Raw genomic sequence first — 22050 nt, forward strand, 5'->3', positions numbered from 1 at the left:
AAACCACCCTGCTTAGAGTGGCTGCTTAGAGCCTCAGAGGGGGTTGCGACCTATGAGCTGGCTTCTGTTAGCCTCTGCCTGCAGCCTGGTCCAGCTCTGTCTATGGGGCTGGCCCGGAAGACAGCTGACCCTCTCTAAGGCTGTTCAGGTTCCAGAGTCCCTGATTTCTCTGTCTTTCACACCGCACTTGCTGTGCTCCACCCACAGCGTCCCCCTCAGCACTGTGTTCTATGGGAGGTGGGCCCTGCAGGCCTAGGTAGCTCAGCCCCAAAGCAACCTCCACAGCCGGGCCAGACAGTTCCTTTCTTGCTCAGAACCTGGGCTTTTTCCAGCTTTTCGACACATCACAGAAGCGTCTTGAAGTCCCTAGGAGACCAAGCCAGCCACCCCGAGTAAGGTGCAGCCTAAGCTTCTCACCCTGTATGCTGCTCCTCCCCCTTCTGAGACCTGCGGTGGCCAGCACGCCAGAACTCTATCTGTCCTTCCTTCCTTCCTTGCCCCTCCCCACCCCCGGTCGGTAGTAAAAGCCATAGTGAGCTCTCCACAGCTGGACTGTGTCCTCCTCCTCCTCCATGTGTTTCACATCTGGTCAGTGTACAAAATAGACAGCCCTGGGAGATGTGAACAGTGAAGACCTGGACCCGGGCTCCTCGTGGACACCTAAGGACATCACCGGGGTGCAGTGGAGAGGGAGCATGGAGTTGGTGCCAGTGTTTGACTTGGAAGGGACCCACAGGAAGGACCCAAGCGTACCACCCTGCAGACCCCAGAGTGTTGATACGTAAAATAGGGCAACTGGAGGGGACAGTGAAGTCATAGTTGAAAGAGTCCATGGGTTTCACAGGGCCTCGGTGACTCACAAATGCACTCATTCAACCTCTCGGTATAGTGCGGTACCTCGGGAATTCCCAAGTGGTCTGGGAAAGACTGGCAGGGAGGGGGGCATTCCAGTCTGAATGGGGTGCATGAAATGGATCCCAGTAAGCAGGAGGTGCAGGTGCCACACTGCCTCAACATTTCACACACGGCCCGGATGGCTCTGTGTAGACTCTGCATGTTGCTCAGAGGCAATGTGAGTGAGTTCCCTGGGCTACCAGCTCTTCGGAGCAGACCTGGCTTCCAGGGCACAGATGCTGAAAACCCTGGATTAAGATACCAGTGGCTGGGCTCCTTCAGGAGGCTCCAAGGGAGCACTGGAGGCTTCAAGGGAGCACTGGAGGCTTCAAGGGAGCACTGGAGGCTTCTTTTGCATCTAGTGGCTACAGCCACCTCTGTGCCATCATGTTGCCTCTCTTCCTTCCCCGAGGCCCGTCGTCCTCTGGAACTCTTGGTCCGTGTTCCTCTGCCATCTGTCTGTGTCTTATGAGAAAGGTTGAGGTGGCATCTAGGGCCACCAAATAAAGTCCCCAGTCCTCCTACTTTCCTTGGGCTCTGTACTGCAAGTGGCCAGTTGTCAGCTTGCCGCAACGGGCTGAAAAAGCCTTGCTCTCCACACAACCTCACAGGAGTCGCCTAAAGTCACTGAGGAGACCCAGCCACCCCTGAGCAAGGTTCTGCCTAAGCATCTCATCATCTGGCTGCCTCTCCCTACCTGGAACCACATGCCACCACACTGGGACCCAGTCACCTGGGTCCTGTGTTCACAGCCCGTCCGCCAGTCCTGGATGGCCACATCGACTTCCCAGGCCACCATTTCAACTCTCTGCTAGGCAGTTCAGTGCCAAACGGAAGCACACAAGAAGGCATCACCAACCCTATGTCAGACAGAATGTGAATATATATATATGAAGAAATTAAATACCAACAAACCAACTGTCCCAATTAAAAATGGAGTACAGAGCTAAACAAAGAATTCTCCATAGAGGAATCTCAAATGGCTGAGAGACACTTAAAGAAATGCTCAGCATCCTGAGTCATCAGGGAAATGCCTACCAAAACAACTCTGAGATTCCATCTTATACCTGTCAGAATGTCAAAGAGCAAAAACACAAATGACAGTACATGCTGGCAAGGATATGGAGAAAAGGAAACACTCCTCTGCTGCTGGTGGGAATGCAGACTTGTACAACCCACTTTGGAAATCAATCTGGAGGTTTCTCAGAAAATTGGGAATAGGTCTACCTTAAGACCCAGCTACACCACTCCTGGGCATATATCTGGAAGATGCTCCAGCACACCACAAAGACAGTTATTCAATAATGTTCATAGCAGCTTTATTCATAATATGCAGAAACTGGAAACAACCTAGATGTCCCTCAACCAAAGAATGGATAAAGAAAACGTGGTATATTTATATAATGGACTCCTACTCAGCTATTAAAAACAAAGACACCATGCAATTTGCAGGCAAATGGATGGAACTAGAAAAGATCATACTGAGTATGGTAACTCAGGCCCAGAAAGACTCGCATGGTATGTACTCACTTATAAGTAGGTATTAACCGTGAAGTACAGGATAACCATGCTACAATCCACAGATCCAAAGAAGCCAAGGAGGGCCCAAGGGAGGATGCTTGAATCTCACTGAGAAGAAAAAATAAAATAGACATTGGAGGTAGGTGGAGGGAGGGAACTGGACAGGAACCTAGCATACCTGTCTTCTGAGGAACTTTATCCAGCAGCTGATGGAAAGAGATGCAGAGACCCACAGCCAAACAACAGGCTGAGCCCGGGGAGTTCTGTGGAAGAGTGGGAGGAAGGATAGAGGGAGCCGGAAGGGTCAAGGACACCACAAGAAGACCTACAGAGTCAACTAAGCTGGGCCCATGGGGGCTCACAGAGACAAAGTCCCTGAACCCAGAGTGTTCTCTCTACCGTGTTCCTCCCTGCTCCTTTGTCCTACCCCTGTGGTTCAGGGATGGCAGTGCAGTCTCCCTACCCAGGCTTTCCCTTCTCCACCAGCCCCTCTATTACTCAACCTCAGGCCTCAGGCCTACTGGAGGGATGACCCGGGCCTGAGGCACCTCTGACACCATGTATGGGAAACATAATATGCGAAGCTCCTTGTGTCTGCCGACTTACTGGGGGCATGCTCTGCTGGGCTCCGGGACACACAGTGTGCTGGCCCGGGACTAGGGTAGCACCTATCATCCACCTGCAGGCTGGCCTTACTATCACCCCACTGCTGCCTGATAGGGACACTGTGAACCGCCCTGGCCTACTTCAGAGCCATGTGGGCTTCCCAGCAGGCCTGGTGCTGATTAACCAGAAGTGTGGGGGCTGTGCCACCTGTTCAGGGAAGCATGGGGCACAAGAGATAGGTGACGCCCTGGCAAAGGGGAAAGGGCCCCAGGCTGACTGTGAAAAGGAAGCACTGGGGTATATTCTGTCAGGTTGTGGAAGCACAAGAGTGTATCACCTCAAAACACGGGGCACATAAGGGTGTTTTGCCTGCCCCCAGGGCCCATTTGGTCAGCCCAGAACAGACTAGAAGCTGGCCAGGTCGGGTTCAGAATCTATGGGTGCACTCTCTGCTAGGTCTCCCCTTATGTCCATGCTTGCAAGAAAGATTTTTGTTGCTGAGTTTGGGTTTAGGGGTTGCATGAGGGTTTTATTAAATAAATAAGCACAGAATTTATTATTTTAACCATATTAAAGTATGTGATTCAGGGGATTAAAATGTTCACACTGTGCAGCCATAACTGCTACCATCCACCTTCAGAACTCTCACCTGTCTTTGTTTATTTTTTTTATTTATTTATTTATTTATTTATTTATTTATTTATTTGAGATGGAGGTCTCACTATGTAGCCCCAGCTGACCTGGAACTCACTATGTAGACCAGACTAGCCTTGAACTCACAGAGACCCACCTGCCCCTGACTCCTGAGTGCTAAGTGTGCCCCACCATGTCCTGCTAGAGTCTCCTCCTCTCAAACAGAAACTGTGTCACCATGAGACACCAGCTGCCTGCTCCTCCCCAGCCTCAGCACCGAACAGGGAGAGTGGCTGCTTCTGTCTGTAGACCTGACAGCTCTAGGAACTTCACATAGATGGAATTGCACCATCCTGTCTTGTCCTGACTGGCTTACTTCACTCAATCTGACTTCCCCTAGTCCCATCCCTGCCACAACATGTGTCAGAACGTCCCTCCTGCTAAACACTGCACAACCATCGACTGTATGAACAAACCAAGTATTGCTTATCTATTTATCCATCAGCAGACACTCGGGTTGCTATGAACATGGTGGCCAAATCTCCCCATCTCTGTTTCCTGTTCTGGGTACACACCCACACATGGAATTGCTGGGTTATGTGGCGCATATTTGGGTTTTTTGAGGAAGTACCGTGCTGTTTTCAAGCGGCTTCGCTGTTTCACATTCCAGCGGCAAGGCCCCCATGATCCGCATCTTCATCAGCAGATTTTTCTACTTTCCTAACAGCAGCCACCCTAATGGGTGTGACATTCTCCTCAGCACAGTTTTCCCCCGAATAATTAGGAAGGTCAAACGTGCTCGTAGGCTTATTGGTCCTTATATGTGTCCAACAGAGAAGTGTCTACTCCCATCCTTGACTTGGGTTTTTTTTTTTTTTCTTTTTTAAATTGTGCTGTATTGCTGAGTGTTAGAAAATTCTTATATATTCTAGACTTTATTCCTCTCTCAGATGGATGATTTGCAAGCATTTTTCTCACATCATGTTCTGGGTTCTGTATTTTTCTCTTTTTTAAAAATACTGCCTCTAGGTGTGCAGTGTTCTGATGTTGATGAAGCCCAAATGATCTGCTACTGTTGGCATCCGCGTTTGTATGCTTGGCATCCAGGAAGTCACGGCGAGATCCGATGTGTCGGCCCTTCCTCATTTCTTTCAGCTCTTATGCTCTGGTCCTTGCTGAGAATGACCAGCAGCCTACACCCTGTCCTGCCACTGAGGGCAGAACTGCCCTCCCAGCCCTTCTCCTGGTTGTATCTGGGTATTCAGTCTCCACCTATTCCTTGAGAATGGGTGACAAAGGGCAGGGTCCCTGTGTTACCCTTGCAGTCACTAACCAGGACCATCCACCAACCATCCTTTGAACAGCCCAGGTGAGCACTGAGTAGACAGAGGGACCCTCTCAGGTCCTCCTTACGTGGATTCTCAGACACAGTTGACCTCTCTTCTATATGCCACCCCCTGGCCTTATGAATGTCATTATTTGCCATCCGTGACCCAAACCTTCATGGAGTAGGAAAGGGACATTAGAATTGCTCACCAAGGCCCCTGTATGTATAGCCTCACCCTGACCCTGCCCTAGCTTCTCCACCTCACTCAGCACCCAGGAATGAGCATGGTGTCATTCTTCCTCAGAAGTCGCTCCGATGCCCGGCCCTGTAGTGGCTCTGACATCCCCCAAGCACAGTTCATGTGAAGGACAGCTCTCTCAAAGAGGGTGGAGGGCACAGAGGAATGCCATGCCCTGTCCTTGCTTCACAGCCCTAGGATAGCCTGTCTGGCCAGAATTACTCTGGAATCTGACTTCTTGTCTGTGGCCATCTCTGTCCCTTTGGTGACTCTGTGCCCCAGAGACAGGGTGGACTACTCACGTGCTGAACTCACAGGCCCAGAGGCGGCAGCCATTGCTCATGGGGAGTGGCTCTCGAGAGCAGGCAAGGCTGAGCTGACATGGGTTGCAGCCCCTTTGCTGTCCAGAGTGCATGCCCTGTAGGCTCGGGCAGAGAGTGTGGGCCCTGTGCACTGTACCAGTTCTGATTCACTGTACCAAGCCTAGTCTCCCACTATTGCCAGTGTGTCTATGCCTGTCCATGCCCAAGGCCAGCCACAATGATGTTCATCTTCCATACCACCATACTGTGAACCATCCTCTGAGGAACTGGGAATCCAGGGCTTGTCGTGTCCTGGGGCTGTTTCTGGTGAGGTTTCAGGTATGGAGGAAGGAACAGTGCCCCTCTGGCAACAAAAGCCCCTCTGAAAAGGAGTCTCCCTCTGAATTCAGAATGATTAAACAGCTGGCCAGACAGGTAGCCACAGACACACCCAGGACACCTCTTTGTCATGAGTGCACTATGCCAGAAAAAATAGACAAACACGTTTGTGCTTTCTGCGGCAAAATCAGGGGAGGGTGAACAGTAGGGCCAGAGCATGTCCTTGCCCAGTGCAGTGGGACTTGCTCCCCAAACCTCAGGACAGGAGGCTCAGGGTTCTGTGTCCAACAGTCCAGTCTATTAGGAGGAGAGTCAGGACTGGCCAAGGCCCTCCTGAGACTCGCCATCCTCAATGGCCAATCTAAGGGCTCATCACAGAACGTCCTCTCGGCTTGCACTGAAGACTCTTCTTGTCATCAGTAGCCCTGGACCAGAAGCTACACAGGTGAACCACAGAAAGGCCCAGGCCAACCCCAGTATCTGGAGTAGAGGCAAACATAGGGTCTTAGTTTCCTGTGCAAGGCCAGGAGGGGTGGATTGGTGAACAACTCCCAACTCCAAGGGCTTTTCAGACAACAGAGGAGGCCAGACCAAGGCAGCTGGAAGAGTGCATTCTAAGATCTAAAGGCTGAATATAGGGGGTCAGAAGGTGTGCCTGACTAGGGAACAGGGTGTCCCCCCCCCCCCACCTCAGACCCAGCCCTCCTATTCCTGTGACACTCCCAGGACATCTCTTTGTCATGAGCATGCTATGTCAGAAAAATAGATGAACGCATTTTGTGTTTTCCGTGTCAACATTTATTGAATAACAACAAACACAAGGTTCAGCAGTTTCAATAACATAAACTTTTCGTGTAATTCCACGTGCCTTTGGTAGCCTGGCCCAAGGTGAAGGCAGATTCTTTTTATTCAAATTTTAATTATTAATATTAAGTTTGACGTTACATAGCACGCAATAAATATATCTCAATATCTGCATGCATATGCATGGGTTACAGAATGAATGCACAGACAGGGACTCCAGCGGAGTTCAAACGGTTTCAGAAGTAGGTTGAGAGTCTATATTGATAAGATTATGAACCAACGAGGATAGCTGAGGAGCGGTGTAATTCTGAACGGCCTAGGTAAAGCACACTACAGAGCAGGGAGCCGCTCCAACAGGCTCCCGGGGAAGGTCTGTCCCTCTCTAATCCTTAGACATCTGTGACACACAGCTCACTACTGATCACAAAGTTTGATACATGAACTAAGTCTGTTTGTGACCCTGAATGGAGAACAGGCTTGTGGTCTGCACCCCTGGGTGTGGTCAGCAAGTAAACAGTCTCCCTAGACTGTAAACGGGGGCTCTAGGAAGAGGCTGGTCCCTCCCTCAGGGTCTCCAGAGAAACCGCTTAGGCCAACAGTGTACCTTAGCCCTCACAACAAGCCCTTACTCCTATTTCCAGGGAAACGCAGCCCTCGGCCGCGTCCTGGTTGCCGCAGCAACACTCACGGGCTTGTTTAGCCCGTGGTCTCCACAATCAAGGTGGGGCAGCTGGGCGCCCAGAAGCAAGTGAATTCAACAGGGTAAAACCAGCATAGTGACAAAACTGCATACAGGTGTGGGAGGCACACAGAGGCAGGTACTGGGCGGTTGAGGCTCCAGGAGCAGACGTGCTAAGGAGCCCAGACGCTGCCTCCCTGAGATCCTGTGCTCTTGCGCAAGATGAGTTCCACGTCCAGCAATCCTGATGATGGGGACACTGCAGAGCAGTCTCAGCTGGGGCTGGACACCGTGATCCAGGTCAGTGACGTGGCTGCTCTCGAGGCCCCCCGGAGAGCGGGGCCTGAGAGCACTTTTAGAGAGGACGCTGCACGGAAAGCTGCGGTACCTCCCAGGAGCACGCTCTACCTGTGCGCATGCTCAGTGTGACTGCGGGCCATGCAAGTGCAGACCTCTAGGCGGGTGAAGCCGCTCAGAAGGCCAGCGCCCCTCTGGAGGCCTGGGCATGCAGCCCACATACCAAAGTGGAAGGAATAGGGGCTCCACTGTCTTAGTGGCCAGGTTTGGGAGCAGCTGAGTCAGAGCTGGAAGAGGGCCTTACATTTGGGGATACCTCCAGTACCCACTCTGTAAATTGCAGAAGTTTCATTCGATCTTCATGAAACTTATCTGTAAAACAAACAGCACCAATGCAATTAGGCCTGTATCCCTCTCCCGCTCACCACCTTGCATTCCTCAACGTGCACCTACTTACCAGTCCTGCTGTCCCTCATCCTAAGCCTACACTTTGTGTTTCCCCTACACTGTCATCATCCAGCCACCCAGCCAGGAGTCCCCAACCCCTGGGAAGGATCTCCGTGTACCCCAAATGAACCTGCTGACTCAGAGTGTTCAGACCCCCAAAGCCATGCTGCAAGGGGTTAGCATGGTCCTAGATAAACAACACACCAGGTCCCCTGAAAGGATTAACTGCACAGGCGGTGTCAGGTGGCTAAATAACACGGTAGCATCTTTGTACACATAGGCATACGCACCTGCCCATGTAGGGGCAGACTGTGACACAAACAGAGTACTACAGTCAGTTGGCTTGGAGGAGATGGCTCAGTGGGTGGAGACGCTTGCTATCAAGTCTGATGACCTGAATTTGATCCCTGCGAATCACATGGTGAAGAGATCCAACTCCCAAAATTTGCCCTCTGACCTCTACACATACACTGCAGCACACACACACCCCAACCCCACATACAAACAAATAAGTGTAATTAAAAGAACAATTTAGTTGAGGCAACAAGAAAAGAGCGTATCCCTGCGAGCTCTATCCAAAGGGATCTCAGGCTGAGTTCTGAGAACAAGACAGATGGCGGGTTCAGAAAGAGGGTCAGCACAACACAGCTCACAAAACACAGCCCAGCACCCATTCGAGCATACAGCACCCTGTAAGGGCGTAATCAGGTCCTTAGAGGCCTGAGGGTAGAAGTGAGTGGCCCTGAGGTAGAAACCCACAATGATGCAAACATCTCTGGGGATGAGGGTTGGGGGCCTCTGCATGCAGCTAACCCCACTGTCCCTGAGAAGCTGTCGCCTAAGATTCATACAGAGCCTGGTCTGCCCAGCCACACCTGCTATTTGCACAGCAGTGATTGAGATCTCTGAGCAATTACATGAGGTGACTATGCAGCAGGCAGGCGCCATGAGATACTCAGATAGGCCAATAGACTAGTGGCAGGACACTGGGGAACTCCAGACCCTATGGCTACATACAGGAGACTAGACTGTGTGGCCCAGAGAAGGGCAAAGTTTGAGTGGGGAAAGCCACCTACATAACCAGGAGCAAAGGCTTTGACATCCATCTGCTCCCTGTGCCTAGAAGAACTCAACATCCTTCTTCCTCAAGCCAGATTTCCTGCACACACACACACATACACACACACACACACACACACATACACACACACACACACACGTGCATGTGTATATGCACACACACCAGCCACTGCAGAGTGTCCCAGAGCACCCAACCCCAAAGGCCTCTTAAGAGCTAAAACTGGAAACAAGAACCAGGCTTGGGAACTCTGAGCTTGGTCCTTGAAGAGGGGGTGGGTGGGTGGATGTGACACCTTGGTTTGGTGGGTTCAAAGACCCTAAAATTGCACATGAAAGGGGTGGTTCAAAATGCATCAGGAAGAGGGGCTTCCTGGATCCTCTGGACCCCAAACTGACAGTACACCCAAGACAGATGGGAGGTGGTGTGGGTGGGGAGACACCCCACTATTGACCCGGTTGCTTTAATGGCAAAGAACTCACTTTTCAAGCTGTTGCTTTTGGGTTAAGTTCTAGTTTCTGGGACCTTTTCCATTCTACATTTTCATATTTGTTGGCAAGAGCTGTTGCTATGGTTTGGGTGTGGCTTAAATGTGCCCCCAAAGGGTTCACGAGCTGGAAGTCTAGGTAGGGGGTGATGGTAACAGATGGAAAGTGTTTAGGTCATAGGGCACTGGCCCCAGAAGGAATTGGTTGCTCTCTTTGGCTCCCACTTCCCTCCAGAATGAGTTGTTATTAAAAAAAAAAAAAAGAAGAAGAAGAAGAAAAAAAAAAAAGGCAGCAATTCTGGCTCCTGAGCACTAACTCCCTCCGTCTATACACTGTAACCTCTGTTCTTTCACACATCCACGCATCACAGTGGTATCTGCCGTGTTGGGATATCTCCAGACACTTTGCCAGTACCCAGCAGGCACTGCAGCTACATGACCCCATTTCTATATAAGGCCTGGCCCTGCCGTAGTAGCAGGACATGAACAGAGCCAGTGGCTCACATGCTTCTGTCTTTTTAATAACATAGGGCCTGAAGCAGGGAGAGCAGACGCCTCTGCCTCCTGATAAGCTGCTCAGAACTCAGGCCCTTCCATGTGAGTCTAAGAAAGTGCTTGGACTAGCCCCGAGTGGCACCTGCTTCTCCATCTCCTTGGCTGGTGGCAGATGGTTCTTGTCTTAGGCTTTCTATGATAAAACACCATGATCAGACCCAACTTGGGGAGAAAAGGGTTTATTCCGTCTTACAGCTTCTCCTTCATCCAGGGACGGCAAGGAAGGAACCTGGAGGCAGGAACTGATGCAGAGGTCATCGGGGAATGCTCAGCCTGCTTTCTTATACAATCCAGGACCACCTGTCCAGGGGTGGCACTGTCCTCAATGCACTGGGCCCTCCCACATCAATCATTAGCACAGACAGTACCCCACAGACTTGTGTACAGGCCAATCTTATAAAGGCATTTTCTCAATTAAGATTTCCTCTTCCCAGACATGTCTAGGTCTGTATCGGTTTGACAAAAGCCAACCAGCACATCTCCTTTTATGCTAGTTTTATGTTTAACCAACCCACATATTTATTTGTCTTTTGCTTTTAATTTGTGGTTTTGTTCATCTAATATGAAATATGTGCACGGCTCACTGACTTTCATTCTTTCTCAATTTGTAATAAAATAGAAATAACATAAAATTCATCATTTTGCCCATTTTAAAGTGCAGGTGAGTCGTATTTGCGCTATTCTCAGCTGCTGCCACCATCCAGCCCCAAAATGGCTTCCTCTTCTCACACTGTAATCCTCTTTAAACACGTACTCCCCCAGCCCAAAACAGCTATCACCCCACTCTCTGTCTCTGTATCTGATAGTTCAGGAACCTCTCATGGACGGAACCCAGTCTGTCAGCTTACTTCACTTAGCACAGTGTCCTCAAGGTCCTTCCATGTTGTAGCATGGCTGAGTGACAGCCCCTCCTGCTGATGGACTGTTTATTACTCGCTGGGTCATCCCTCCTGGACCACTGAGCTGCCTCCCCGGTGTGCAGAAGCAGAGCTGCCGCACTCTGCCATCAGCAGGGGGCAGGTCCATCCATCTGAGTCTCTGGCTTTGTTTGTGTGGGGTCTCTTCTAGAAGGACAGTGGGACCTAACACTAATTCTACATGACCCCTTTAAGGAACTGCCACCTTATTTTTCTACAGTGGCCCCCACTATTTTACATCCTTGCTTTCTTCAGTGTTTAAAGCAAGACATTAGCAGTAGGAACTGTTTTCACTCCCTCAACTGCTAATGACAGCCAAGACTTCAACCCTCTGGATCCACCTGTTCTAAGATTGGCTTCTTAAGGGTAGTGCTAGGGCTCAGCTCAGCCTCACAGCATGAAGCACTACAGACACCATCAAGGGCTGCCCTCTGCCCTCTGACCTCTGACCTCTGACCAGCTAGCTAAATCTGAGGTCTCCCTAAGCTCAACATCCTGCCAAAACAGCTGGCAACATTCAGGCATCTCTTCCCTGCCTTAAAGGGCTCCTTCAGGGACATCCACAAAGGAGTGACACCCAGGTATGGGGAGGGACATAGAGCTGGAGCTCCCTGTTAGGGTACGTGTTTGTCCCAGGTCTGCATCTACACTGAGCCCATCATTAGGGTTTCCGTGGGCGCCTCCTGTGTAAATATTACTGATTCCATCCCCAGGGACCTACATACTGGATCACCAGATGTCTTGGGGATGGGTGGAAAGATCCAGGGCTGTCATCCTGCCTTTGTCATTCTGGATCTCCTCGGGGACCCAGCCACCTGTCTGTCAGTCCTCACTCCAGAGATCAAGTGTACAAGGACCCAGGAGCTGACAGTGGTCTGAGTGCAGCCTGGCCATCATGCTAAGCACATGCCACCCAGAGAGGGACATACTAACTATCTCTGTCTCCAAGGCCACATGTCCAGACACCAGTGCCACCGCACTGACCAGATGGGCCACATCCCCTACTCAGACCTTTCTTGCCCATGGTCCAGAGAGAGGCCCCAGCCTCCTCAGCAGAACATTCTGAGCCTTGACAATAGCACTCCAGTTTTTTTTTTTCTCCTGTCTAGCCCACCCCATCTCTCTGTTCTCCTTCCTTCTGACTCCACATATCCTGGGTCTTTGCTTGTACAGCTTTGCAGGCCTGCCATCTTCTCCAGGAAGCCCGTGTGGGTGTCAGGACATAGGAGCAGACAAGACAGCAGCATCCTCACCCTGCTGAGCGTTCTCTGCTGTGAGTCATTTCGTAGTTAATGATTCATACCTTTGGCTGTTCTAACAAGGCTTTCAATTACTTCTCTTGGGAACCTGTCTGAGCCTGTTTGTGTGCCAAGCATTGTGCTGAGGTGAATTATTAAATAAGTTGTCCCCTTCATCTTTACTCCCCCCGCCCCTCGCTCCAATATCTGGTCGCCCTATGACTTTTCCAGGGGCAATGTTCATAGCCCAGCTTAGCAAGTACAGTGGGGGGGGGGGGTGGTATCAATCAAAACATCTGGAAAGAGTAGACATTACCAGGTACAGAGCCCATCAGGCTTTCTGACCAAACCCCCTGCGGGAGGCTCAGGTGCTCTGAGCCTCCAGTTGGGCCTGCTCTTGCCAGGTCAGCTCACTGAAGGAACGCAGGAGGGTCCATGGGCATCCAACCAGGTGCATAATAGGCAGGGGATCTGGATATCCAGAAACTCGCCGACAAGTGTTTGGGGGCTCAGGGTTGAGTCTCAGTCCTGACAGACCCTGTCACCAGTCCCAAATACACCGAGCCCTGGCTTGCCCACACGGAGTTTCCAAGTCGAGATAATTTTATTTTAAAACATCTTCTCCTGGATAACGGGTAGTGCTAAGAAACTTCAACCCACCTAACCTGCCTCAACTCTCTTTACTGTCCATAATGTTGGAGTTCCTGAACCCAGCCTCAGTTTAGCCTTCCAGCTTGGGCAGGACCCGCAGCCTGCCTGCAGTACTGAATAGGGCCACACGGTGGCACTGTTGGAGCTCAGTAGCCAAACATTAGGAGCAGGCCTAGGCACCCCTGTACTGCACCGAGATAGAGGACAGCTCTCTGTTTTCTGTATATCATCACCCAGCCCGTCCTACCTGCTGCCTAGGTTAGGGCCTGGGATAGTATCCAGTTTACACTGGCCTTGCCTGTTGAATTCCCTCTCCTTCAGAGATTTAAGCGAAGGTTTGGTTGCCCTGCCCTGCTTGCTGCTCAGTTCTGTATAAGGTACCGAGGAGTCTTGTCTTTCTCTATACCTGAAACATCCAGGTTTCTTTTTAAAATCCATTCTGCTCTCCCCTGGGAACAGCACCTAAAATGTCCAGTCCACCTGTCTGTGGCTATAGTCATGAGCAAGAGCCAGTGAACTAGCTCACGTGCTTTTTGCCGGTTCTGCTTATGGACTTCCTTCATCTCTGGATCCCACCCTGCCTGCCACAGGAAGACCCTGCAGGGCTTCAGGGAGTGGACCAGTGCTGCTGACACTGTAAGAGGACCCCACAGAGTCCTCCCAGGGTAGCCTGGGAGAGGGGTGCAGTGGGGTCATCCCTGCTTGGTTTGGGGCTGAGAAAATAGAACTCAGCCCTCACCTCCTCGGTCACCCCTGGGGCGATTAATGAGGTTCGTTTTGTTTCTTCTCTGCCTGTAGCCTGCAAGGAGTGGGCTGGGATCACCTGGTGGAACCACTTTTGGTACCTGCCAGGTCCCAGCTGGGCTCCAACTCTTAGACAGAGAAGGGGCATGCCCATATGCTCTGTTCTGTCCCCCACAGTTTGAAGCAACAGCCAGAGGCCACCCAAACCCTGCTCAGGAAGCCCCCTGTGATGGACACATTTGGCCTTTAATCCTGCTAAACCTAGACAGCAGTCCCTAGAGCTGGGAGAAGCCATGCCCCAGTCTGGGTTCCAAGTGGCCTTTACTCTTCCTTCCTCCCTTCCTTCCTTCCTTCCTCCTTCCCAGGGGCTGTGCTCCAGGGACATTGCCTGGATTCCCATTCAGGGTGCTCCCCATCTCAGATCTGAAAGAACGAATAGATGGGTTATGCCTGTGGGGGCAGGGTTGGAGAATAGGATGACGCTCTGCCCATCCTTCTGATAGGCTGTTTTCCTGGATATGGACCCACACTGAGGACTAGAGTCTTGCCTCAGAACTCAGTCTCAACAACCACTAGCCCCTCCACCCCCAAAGCTTGAGTCAAGATCCAGAATTGGGGAGGATACATACCCCACCTCACAGAACTCCCCACTCCAGTCAGTCTCTAGGCAAGGGCAAAAGGGCAGCGAGAGGTTCCTGGACCACAAGAGCATAGAGAGGTCAGTGAACTTCAGAGAAGATCTGAGCAGTTTCCTTTCCCATGGGGCTGCGGAGGGGGGTGGGGGGGGGGTTGGACAACTGGTGCCGGGTCTCTCTCCTGCCCACTCCCCCTCCAGAGCTGAACTCTACCCTTCGCTCAGCAACAACCACTGGGACTCGGGAGCCCAGGATAGCCCGTAATATCATTTCATACTTTAACACATGGTGGCAAGATACATCCACAGTGTGTTGATGGCACAGTGGGGACCTCTTCTCTGTTCTCTTAGAAAGGGGTCCTGATTTGACCCAGAAGGTGAGGTAAAGAGGCCGGACCCCTAGATGGTACCTCCTCCACACAACCGCAGAAGAGTGGGAGGCAGTGACCTACCTGTGTCCTCATACCCAATCGAGATGTATAGGCTACTCACAGGGACAGTGGTCTCATCTCTGGGGTCTTAGGCATATATGATTGAGCTGAAGAACATACTGAGGGCAGTAGGAAGAAACAAACATGGCCCAGTTCACCTGAGTCCAAGGTTTTATAGGAAAGTTACCATGGAAGTCCCTTTTGGCCAGCCATGGTGTCTTTCCCAGCCTGAGGCTCCCGGCAAGAGGCTCCCCAGGCTCTCCCCTCCCCTGTTAGAACCTTCCCCAGAAGCAGGCTAGATAAGAAAGGTTCTGGCCCTAGAGATGGTGACCCACCCAGGCTGGGGAGCCACTGGTGGCAGCAATGAACAGAGCCTGCGGGGCAGATGCTGGAAACTCCCCTAACCCCACCCCCTACTCAGGCTAGAGGAAGGGAAGCGGTCCCGGGTGGGGTCCCAGGGGATGCAAGCCCGGGTCAGCACAGACCTCCTTGCAAGACCTAGCAGAGCACCGAGCCCCTCCCCCGCACCATTTGCGTGGAGGCGGGGCAGCCCTCGCTTGCAATCCTCCCGCAGGCACACTGGGGACCAGAGGCGGGAGGAGAGGGCTGGCTGCCAGGGACGCGCCCCTCCCGCTCCCCCTCCGCACCCCTCCTGCTCTGGCTGGGCGTCGACCCATCGCAGGCACCCGGCCACAGCTGGAACCTATTACGCCCCCAGCGCCTCTCGGGACGTCCCGGCTAATAAGTGACCCTCTGTAAACGTTAGGAATGAGTCAAGTCTGTGCTGCACCGCTGCTTTCCCGTTAGCGGGTGGCGCCGCTGATGCTCCGGGGAGGGGAGGGAGGGGAGGCAGGGTCCTTCCGGCCTGGAGGGAACCTCCGAATATTGCGAGCATCACGTCTTCAATCTGAGGACCTGGGGTACTGTTTACCACCCCATTAGGGCTTAGTTTCCCCCTGTGCAAAACAGGAGGATCAGGGTTTCAATGGCAGGAGCGGCCTTGGTGGTCTTAGCATCCCTAGCTTGCCTGGCCAGGAAGGAAGTAGTAGGCAGAGCTCTGCAGCTCACCAATTGAGCTGCTGCACCCAAGAAAAACTGTTTACCGCCCACCCAGAGCAAGGCTGGGAGGTCCTCTGGAGGAAAGTGAAGTAAGGGCACCTCACCAAGACCACCTAGGGGAGTTGAGTGCAAAGCCTTGGAGAAAGTAAGTCTTTGCGCAGCCTAAAGGGGCAGATTAACCAGCCTCACTCATTTACAGCATCTGACCTTTGCAGGACTCCCAGAGACCAGGACAGGCCCTGTCCAGGGCTATATAGAATATTGGGGTGATTCCAGTCTGGTTAGCTTAGAAGGGGAATCAATCTATTTAGGAGGACTGGGTGAAAGCCATGGCTTACCTCCACAGAGATATTCGGGATTCAGGGCGGAAAGAGGCCTGGCTATAGTCAGGAGGGACAGATGGGTAAGGAAAGTAGGGTGCTTAGAGATGCAGGGCCTGGGAGTCAGAACCAGGGGAGCTCCAGACTAGAAAAGGTCTTCAGTGAGAGCTGGAAGATGGGGGTCAGGAGGCTCCCGGGTGTCACCTGAGGGAGCTCTAAGCAGGAAAGGGATCTGAGGAGTCGCAGAGTGGAGGAGACAGGCAGAACTGTGGCTGCTGCCCTGGGAAGCTCTGGGAGCGGGGTCCTTGGCATCAGTCACAAGTCACTAAGCTACTGCTTTCAATTCAAACATCCTTCATGGACAGGGCAGGTGGGTCGCTGTGGGTCACTGGATCCTTATCATATTGTCTGCCTTCCCATATCTGGAAGTCTCCTGATGGCACACAACAAGTCCCGACAAGGTCCGTCTCTCAGGCCCATTCCTTCTCTGAAACATGCGCCACCCCCAACAAAATCCTGCTGAGAAACTGAGACCCTAAAGACTGTGTCTAGGTAGGAATCATGGGTAGATGAGAAGCCATCCCCGTGGTGTAAGTGACTTGAGTTTTAGAGGCATAGGACCTGAATTTCCAAAGCCAGAGCTCTAAGCCTTGGCATCAAGAGACTATGGCTCTACTTTTCAAAGCGAGCATCACATTGCTCTGGGTGTTTGAGGCAGAAGTCTGGTGTCACTGTCCTCAATTCTAGGCATCCAGACTTTTGGCCTCTGGAATCCTCCTCAGTAGCTCTCCCAATTTCTTCTGGGGCTAGCCTGAGCCCCACAGGCTAGGCTCTACCCTGTGGCTCTTCACTGAGTTTCAGCTTCTTTGTCACCTTTCTTAATTTCTCAGTTTCTGCCTTTCTTAGTCTCTCTCTCTCTCTCTCTCTCTCTCTCTCTCTCTCTCTCTCACACACACACACACACACACACACACACACACACACACACACACTCACACACACACACACAGTTTCTGCCTTTCTTAGTTTCTCTCTCTCTCTCTCTCTCTCTCTCTCTCTCACACACACACACACACACACACAGTTTCTGCCTTTCTTAGTTTCTCTCTCTCTCTCTCTCTCTCTCTCTCTCTCTCTCTCTCTCTCACACACACACACACACACACACACACACACACACACACACACACATCTACTTTCCAGTCCCGCATTGTGTAATAACTTGGAGCCTCAGGTGCCAGGGCTCTTGGCTCCTGGTGACTCTTTGGGACCCTTTAATGCAGCTGCTGCAACTTTTGCCAAAAACTTGGAAGCTCAGCGTCTTCTCTACAATTCACGCAGCCAGCCCAAGCTGCCTTACTCATGATAAAGACCACGGATGGACAAATAAACCATTAAAAAGGAGCCTTGTATTGGGTCTGATGTTGCAACACCCAAGTGATGCATGCAGGAGAAGGCACTAACTGGAAAAGAGTGACCAGCTTAGATAACTGGAAAATGGCACCACACACTTGCGGTCAGCCAACCACAGGTCTCGTGCTGCTGCAGCCACAGGCTTTTTGTTGAGTTGCTGCAGGCAGTGCTCATCCTTTAGCACGAGCGACAATACCTACAGAGTGAGCGGTGTCATCTGGAGTTCCCAAGGCTGTCCTGTCCCTAGTGAAGTTTGCCCAATTCGGTGCAGGTTCTCTGAAATAGTCGGCACCAGAGCAAGGCCTTCTAAAACAGGAATTGCAGCCCCCACAACCCAGCTTGTGATGTTGCCAGCGGATCCTGGAGATGTTTGTGGAGTGTCCAAAGCAGCTAGGCTACCATGATAACAGTCCAGTAGGTTGCCAAGAATGGGGCTGGTAGTTTAACGGCTCCCTGGTTCAAGGCAGCCAGGCTCAAGGGAAGAATGACTACTGTCGAAATCAGATTCCCTAGCCCCTAGCAGCCTAGCTTGTCTGAAGGAAGTCATGAGAGAGTGCTTACAATAATGGCTCCGCCGGCTATGTTAGCACTCAGCGTTGGAAGGTGCTTTTCCCAGTCAGATCCCTTCAGGGAGAGCCACTGCCTCTGATCTGTCTCATCAGGACCCAGGATTTGATGCTCACTTTGAGTCTATGTTGTTTTTCTCTCCTTACAGCTCACTAGCCCAGGACCCACCAGAAAGCCTGAGAGAGACATCTGAGACCCGTTCTCAGAACCTAACCTGCCTCTGCTGGCCTATGGTACCTTGTGTCTGTCTTATCTCACAGTGCCCAACATGTCCCTTATGTTGGATGGCCTCTCAGAACAGGGGGTAGACTCAGTCCTTTTACTGGGCAGATGATCCTAACTGCTCCAGGTGGGGCCGTGTGTCTTCCTGTGGACAGATACAAAGGCACCTGCTCTGGGCATCCCAGAGAGGCTGACGTGAAGAGTCGGGATTTGGCCCAGCCTGCTTAGAGTTGGAAAGGGCTTAGAGGTGGCTAGGAGTACCCCCCCCCCCCAATAGCCATTTCCTTGATCTCATTTCTGCCAGAGCACTGCCAGGGACTAGCGCAACCCCACCCTACAGGTGGGGAGACTAAGGCATGTGACTTGAGCGATCAGCCTGGCCATCCCCAGGACTCTTTACTATATTGAAATGGTGGCTCCCATTGACAATAATGGGCTTGTGTGAGATGCCTACCATGTTCCAGGGCCTGCAAGAACCAAAGCTCTGGCTCTTTTTCAGAAGTTGGAAGAAACTATCCTGAGCCCTACGGCCAGCAGGGAGGACCGGGCACTGACTGTGCGTGGAGAAGACCAGCGGGCCTTACCCACCCCTGTGCCAGCCCGTATCCGAGAGATTGTGTCGGGCAGCCTGGGTGAAGAGCCACTCTCAGGTGAGGGTGCTGAGGCTGTTCAGGTACCAGGGGAGCCTCAGATGTCACAGGTACCCAGTGTCCCCCACACATGCTTTAATTGGTTAAGAGCTTGGCCTGGGCATGAGTAGAGGGGGTTAATAGGGGCGGGGTGGGGGGTGGGGAGTGGTGGTACTCAGTAACAAGGGAGAGGAAGTGAAGTTCTTCGTGGAAGAACCCAGTTGCTTGGGTAGAGCCATGGCCTGATCTGAATGCTATGCCCACAGGGCTACAGGAGCTGCCAGCTACGACAACAACCCATGCACAGGAGGAGAGTGAGCTCCTGCAGGAGGAGCTGGCCAGGTTGGAGAAGCTGTTAACCCAGGCAGATGCTGAGCGGGAGGAGCTGGCTAAGAGGTGTCAGACGGTCAGCCAGAGGGTAAGTGTGCCACTGTTACCTGCAGGCCAGTGCGCACAGTCTGACCTTTATTAGGGATTGCCTACCAGGACTGGTGATCGTAATTGCAGGGCCATCAGCCAGTCTCTCAGGACACTGAGCAACAGATGGAGAAACTGAGGCTGGAGATTAGCAAGTGAAGCAGGAGATGCCCTGCCCCCCACCCCACCCCCACCAGATATATGTCTCTCTTGTGCCCCAGGAGGAGCCTTGTGGACTGGCCCAGTTAGGGATGACCATTGGTCCAGGGCTTTGTCAGTTATAATCACTAAACAGCTTCCAAAACAGAGGAGAAAGCCAGGAAGGACTGGCCCTTTATCGCAGGCAGAGCCTGTGTGGCTCCAGTCCCCGGCCCTTTCTCACACGGGCTACTGCTTCTGGTCACCAGCCAGGCCTCTCAGAATGGGAGAGTGGAAGGGTGACCTGTGAAGTATAGGCTTCAGCCAGCGGTTATTCGGGGATGCCTGTGGGCTGGGGAATGCCTTCTCTATGAAGTTTGCGAGACTCGGGCAGAAAGACGAAGGCCTTTTCTAGGCCAGAGCCCCTTTTCCATACGCTATCCTTTGCAAGCCACGAGAGCTTCAGAGGCAGAGCAGGGCACAAGAGGTATAAGACAAGGAAGAACAACCCATGCCTTGGGGGCTCTGATCTCCCAGCATTAGCCCCCCCCCCGGGCCATCTATGGACCCCAGCCTGAGCTCTGGGTGGCAGGACAGGAAGCAGTGGTTCTCAGCCTGTGGGTCACAACCCCCTCAGGGTCACTGATATAATGCGTATCATGTATTTACATTATGATTTGCAACGGCAGCAAAAGTAGAGTTACAAAGTAGCAACAAAAATAGATTCATGGTCAGGGGTCGCCACCACGTGGGGAACGGAATTAAAGGGTCACAGCGTTGGGAAGGTTGAGAGCCACGGCCCTAAGGTCATATAACTGTGCACAGGCCTAGGCCTGGCACACATGTGCTCTTTCTATGGCATATAACCAGAAACCTGTGAAAGCCTGGCCTTGCCTACATGAGAGTCCTAGAAGATTTTCTAATACAATCATGCTAGCCTTAAGGTGCCCTCCTGCCAATGGGTCCCAGCTCTCCGGTGCCCTTTCCACCATACTGTTTTCTTTAGCCCCCACCCAAAGAGTCCCTCTAAGAAGGACCACGAGGACCCCATATCTTGGCTCAGGAGCTTCACCAGCCTGCTCTTCCTGAGAGCCTCTGCCGCAGGGCATTCTGGGACTAGAAATCTTCCTAGCAAAGGGCGGGAGATGCTGGGAATGGACTTCAGGGAATATTAGCCGCAGGAGGCCTTCCAAGGTCTAATAAACTAATAAGCTTGTGAGTCAGAGCTGAGCTCACAGCCAGCCGGATGAGGACGCCGGGAGAACCTGGCCTGAATTGCTCCCTAGCACACAGGTGGAACAGGGTGAGGGTCTTGGGGTCCAGTGTGCCCTCCCCAGGTAACACTACCATCCTTTGTGATTGGAGCCATCTGACCTCAACTGTCACGCTACTGGTGGCTGAGAAGCAGGTCCTTGGCCATTGGACACTCCTGTGTCCCGTTCCTATTCCCCCTGTTCTTTGTGCCTCCTTCACAAGACTTCCTTGATCCTGTGACTTCCTAGGCTCTGGGGTCAGATCCTCCACTGTAGTAATGGCCGAATGACTCTGGGCAGTAGACCTTGGGTGTGACTTTCTACATCCCACATTGGCCCCAGCCTCCTCTCCTAGCCCCTTGGGATAATGCTCTGTGTTAGTAGCAAGGAGACTTGGCACCTATGTTATTATATTTCCATGAGGGTTGAGAGGGGAGGTGCAGCTTAGGAAATAGGCCAGGCCAGAGGGAGTCCAAAGCCTGCTTTTCAGCTGTCTACCTTGCCCCTAGGTGGCTGACATCTGGAGTGACCCCAGTACCAGGGCCTGTTTACTAACCTGTAAATAAAGTGTCTCCAGGGACCTCCAGAGCCCTGCCTCCTGCTGGTCCTATAGCTCCCATAGTATTCCCAGGCCTAACAGAATCCAAGCATCCACTCAGCCAGCATGCTTTCCCCTCCCCCTCTTCTGTGGGCCACAGGCACTGGACAGAGAGGTGGAGTGTGAACATGCTTCAGGGAGCCCCTGTGTCCCACCTCTGCCCAGGGTGGGCTTTATGTCAAAGACGTCCTACCCTGGCTGACTAGGGAGAGGTGAACCAGGTGGCCTTACACTCCTTCCCAGCTGCAGGCCCGCCTGGATACCACTGAGGCCCGGCTTCGGAAGTCAGAGCTGGAGCACAGCGTGGACTTGGAGGAGGCTCTTAGCCGGCTGGAGGCCTCACACCAGAGGTGAGGAGGCCCAGTGGGCAGGCTGTTGGGATTGCTGGGAGTGTGGTCATCATCCCAGAGAGGGCAGACACCTCCCCCCCCCCCATGCCTTGCAGCTATTGGTCAAGCCATCAATGCTACTCTGAGTTACCTTTACCTGTGAAAACTGGGGGTGGGGGAGGGGCAGGCCCAGGGAAGGAAGGGGAAGCTGCTCTCCCTCACTTTCCACTGGAGAGCACCCCCATATCCTCACATACAGCTTCCCCCTCAGGGCCAGGGTGAG

General features: G+C 52.4%; 1 protein-coding gene across 1 annotated transcript in view; it reads left to right on the forward strand.

Moving 5' to 3' along the window:
• Positions 1-7252: 7252 nt before the first annotated feature.
• The window catches only part of Crocc2 (ciliary rootlet coiled-coil, rootletin family member 2), a 58634-nt gene continuing 43836 nt past the window's right edge, over positions 7253-22050 (forward strand). The window contains 4 exon segments of the mRNA XM_051154378.1: positions 7253-7643; positions 18903-19053; positions 19299-19450; positions 21682-21788. Of these exon segments, the coding sequence (XP_051010335.1) occupies positions 7566-7643; positions 18903-19053; positions 19299-19450; positions 21682-21788 (488 nt within the window). The 5' untranslated portion in view covers positions 7253-7565.

This window comes from Acomys russatus, chromosome 12 (assembly GCF_903995435.1).
Source record: "Acomys russatus chromosome 12, mAcoRus1.1, whole genome shotgun sequence".
Taxonomy (NCBI): Eukaryota; Metazoa; Chordata; class Mammalia; order Rodentia; family Muridae; genus Acomys; species Acomys russatus.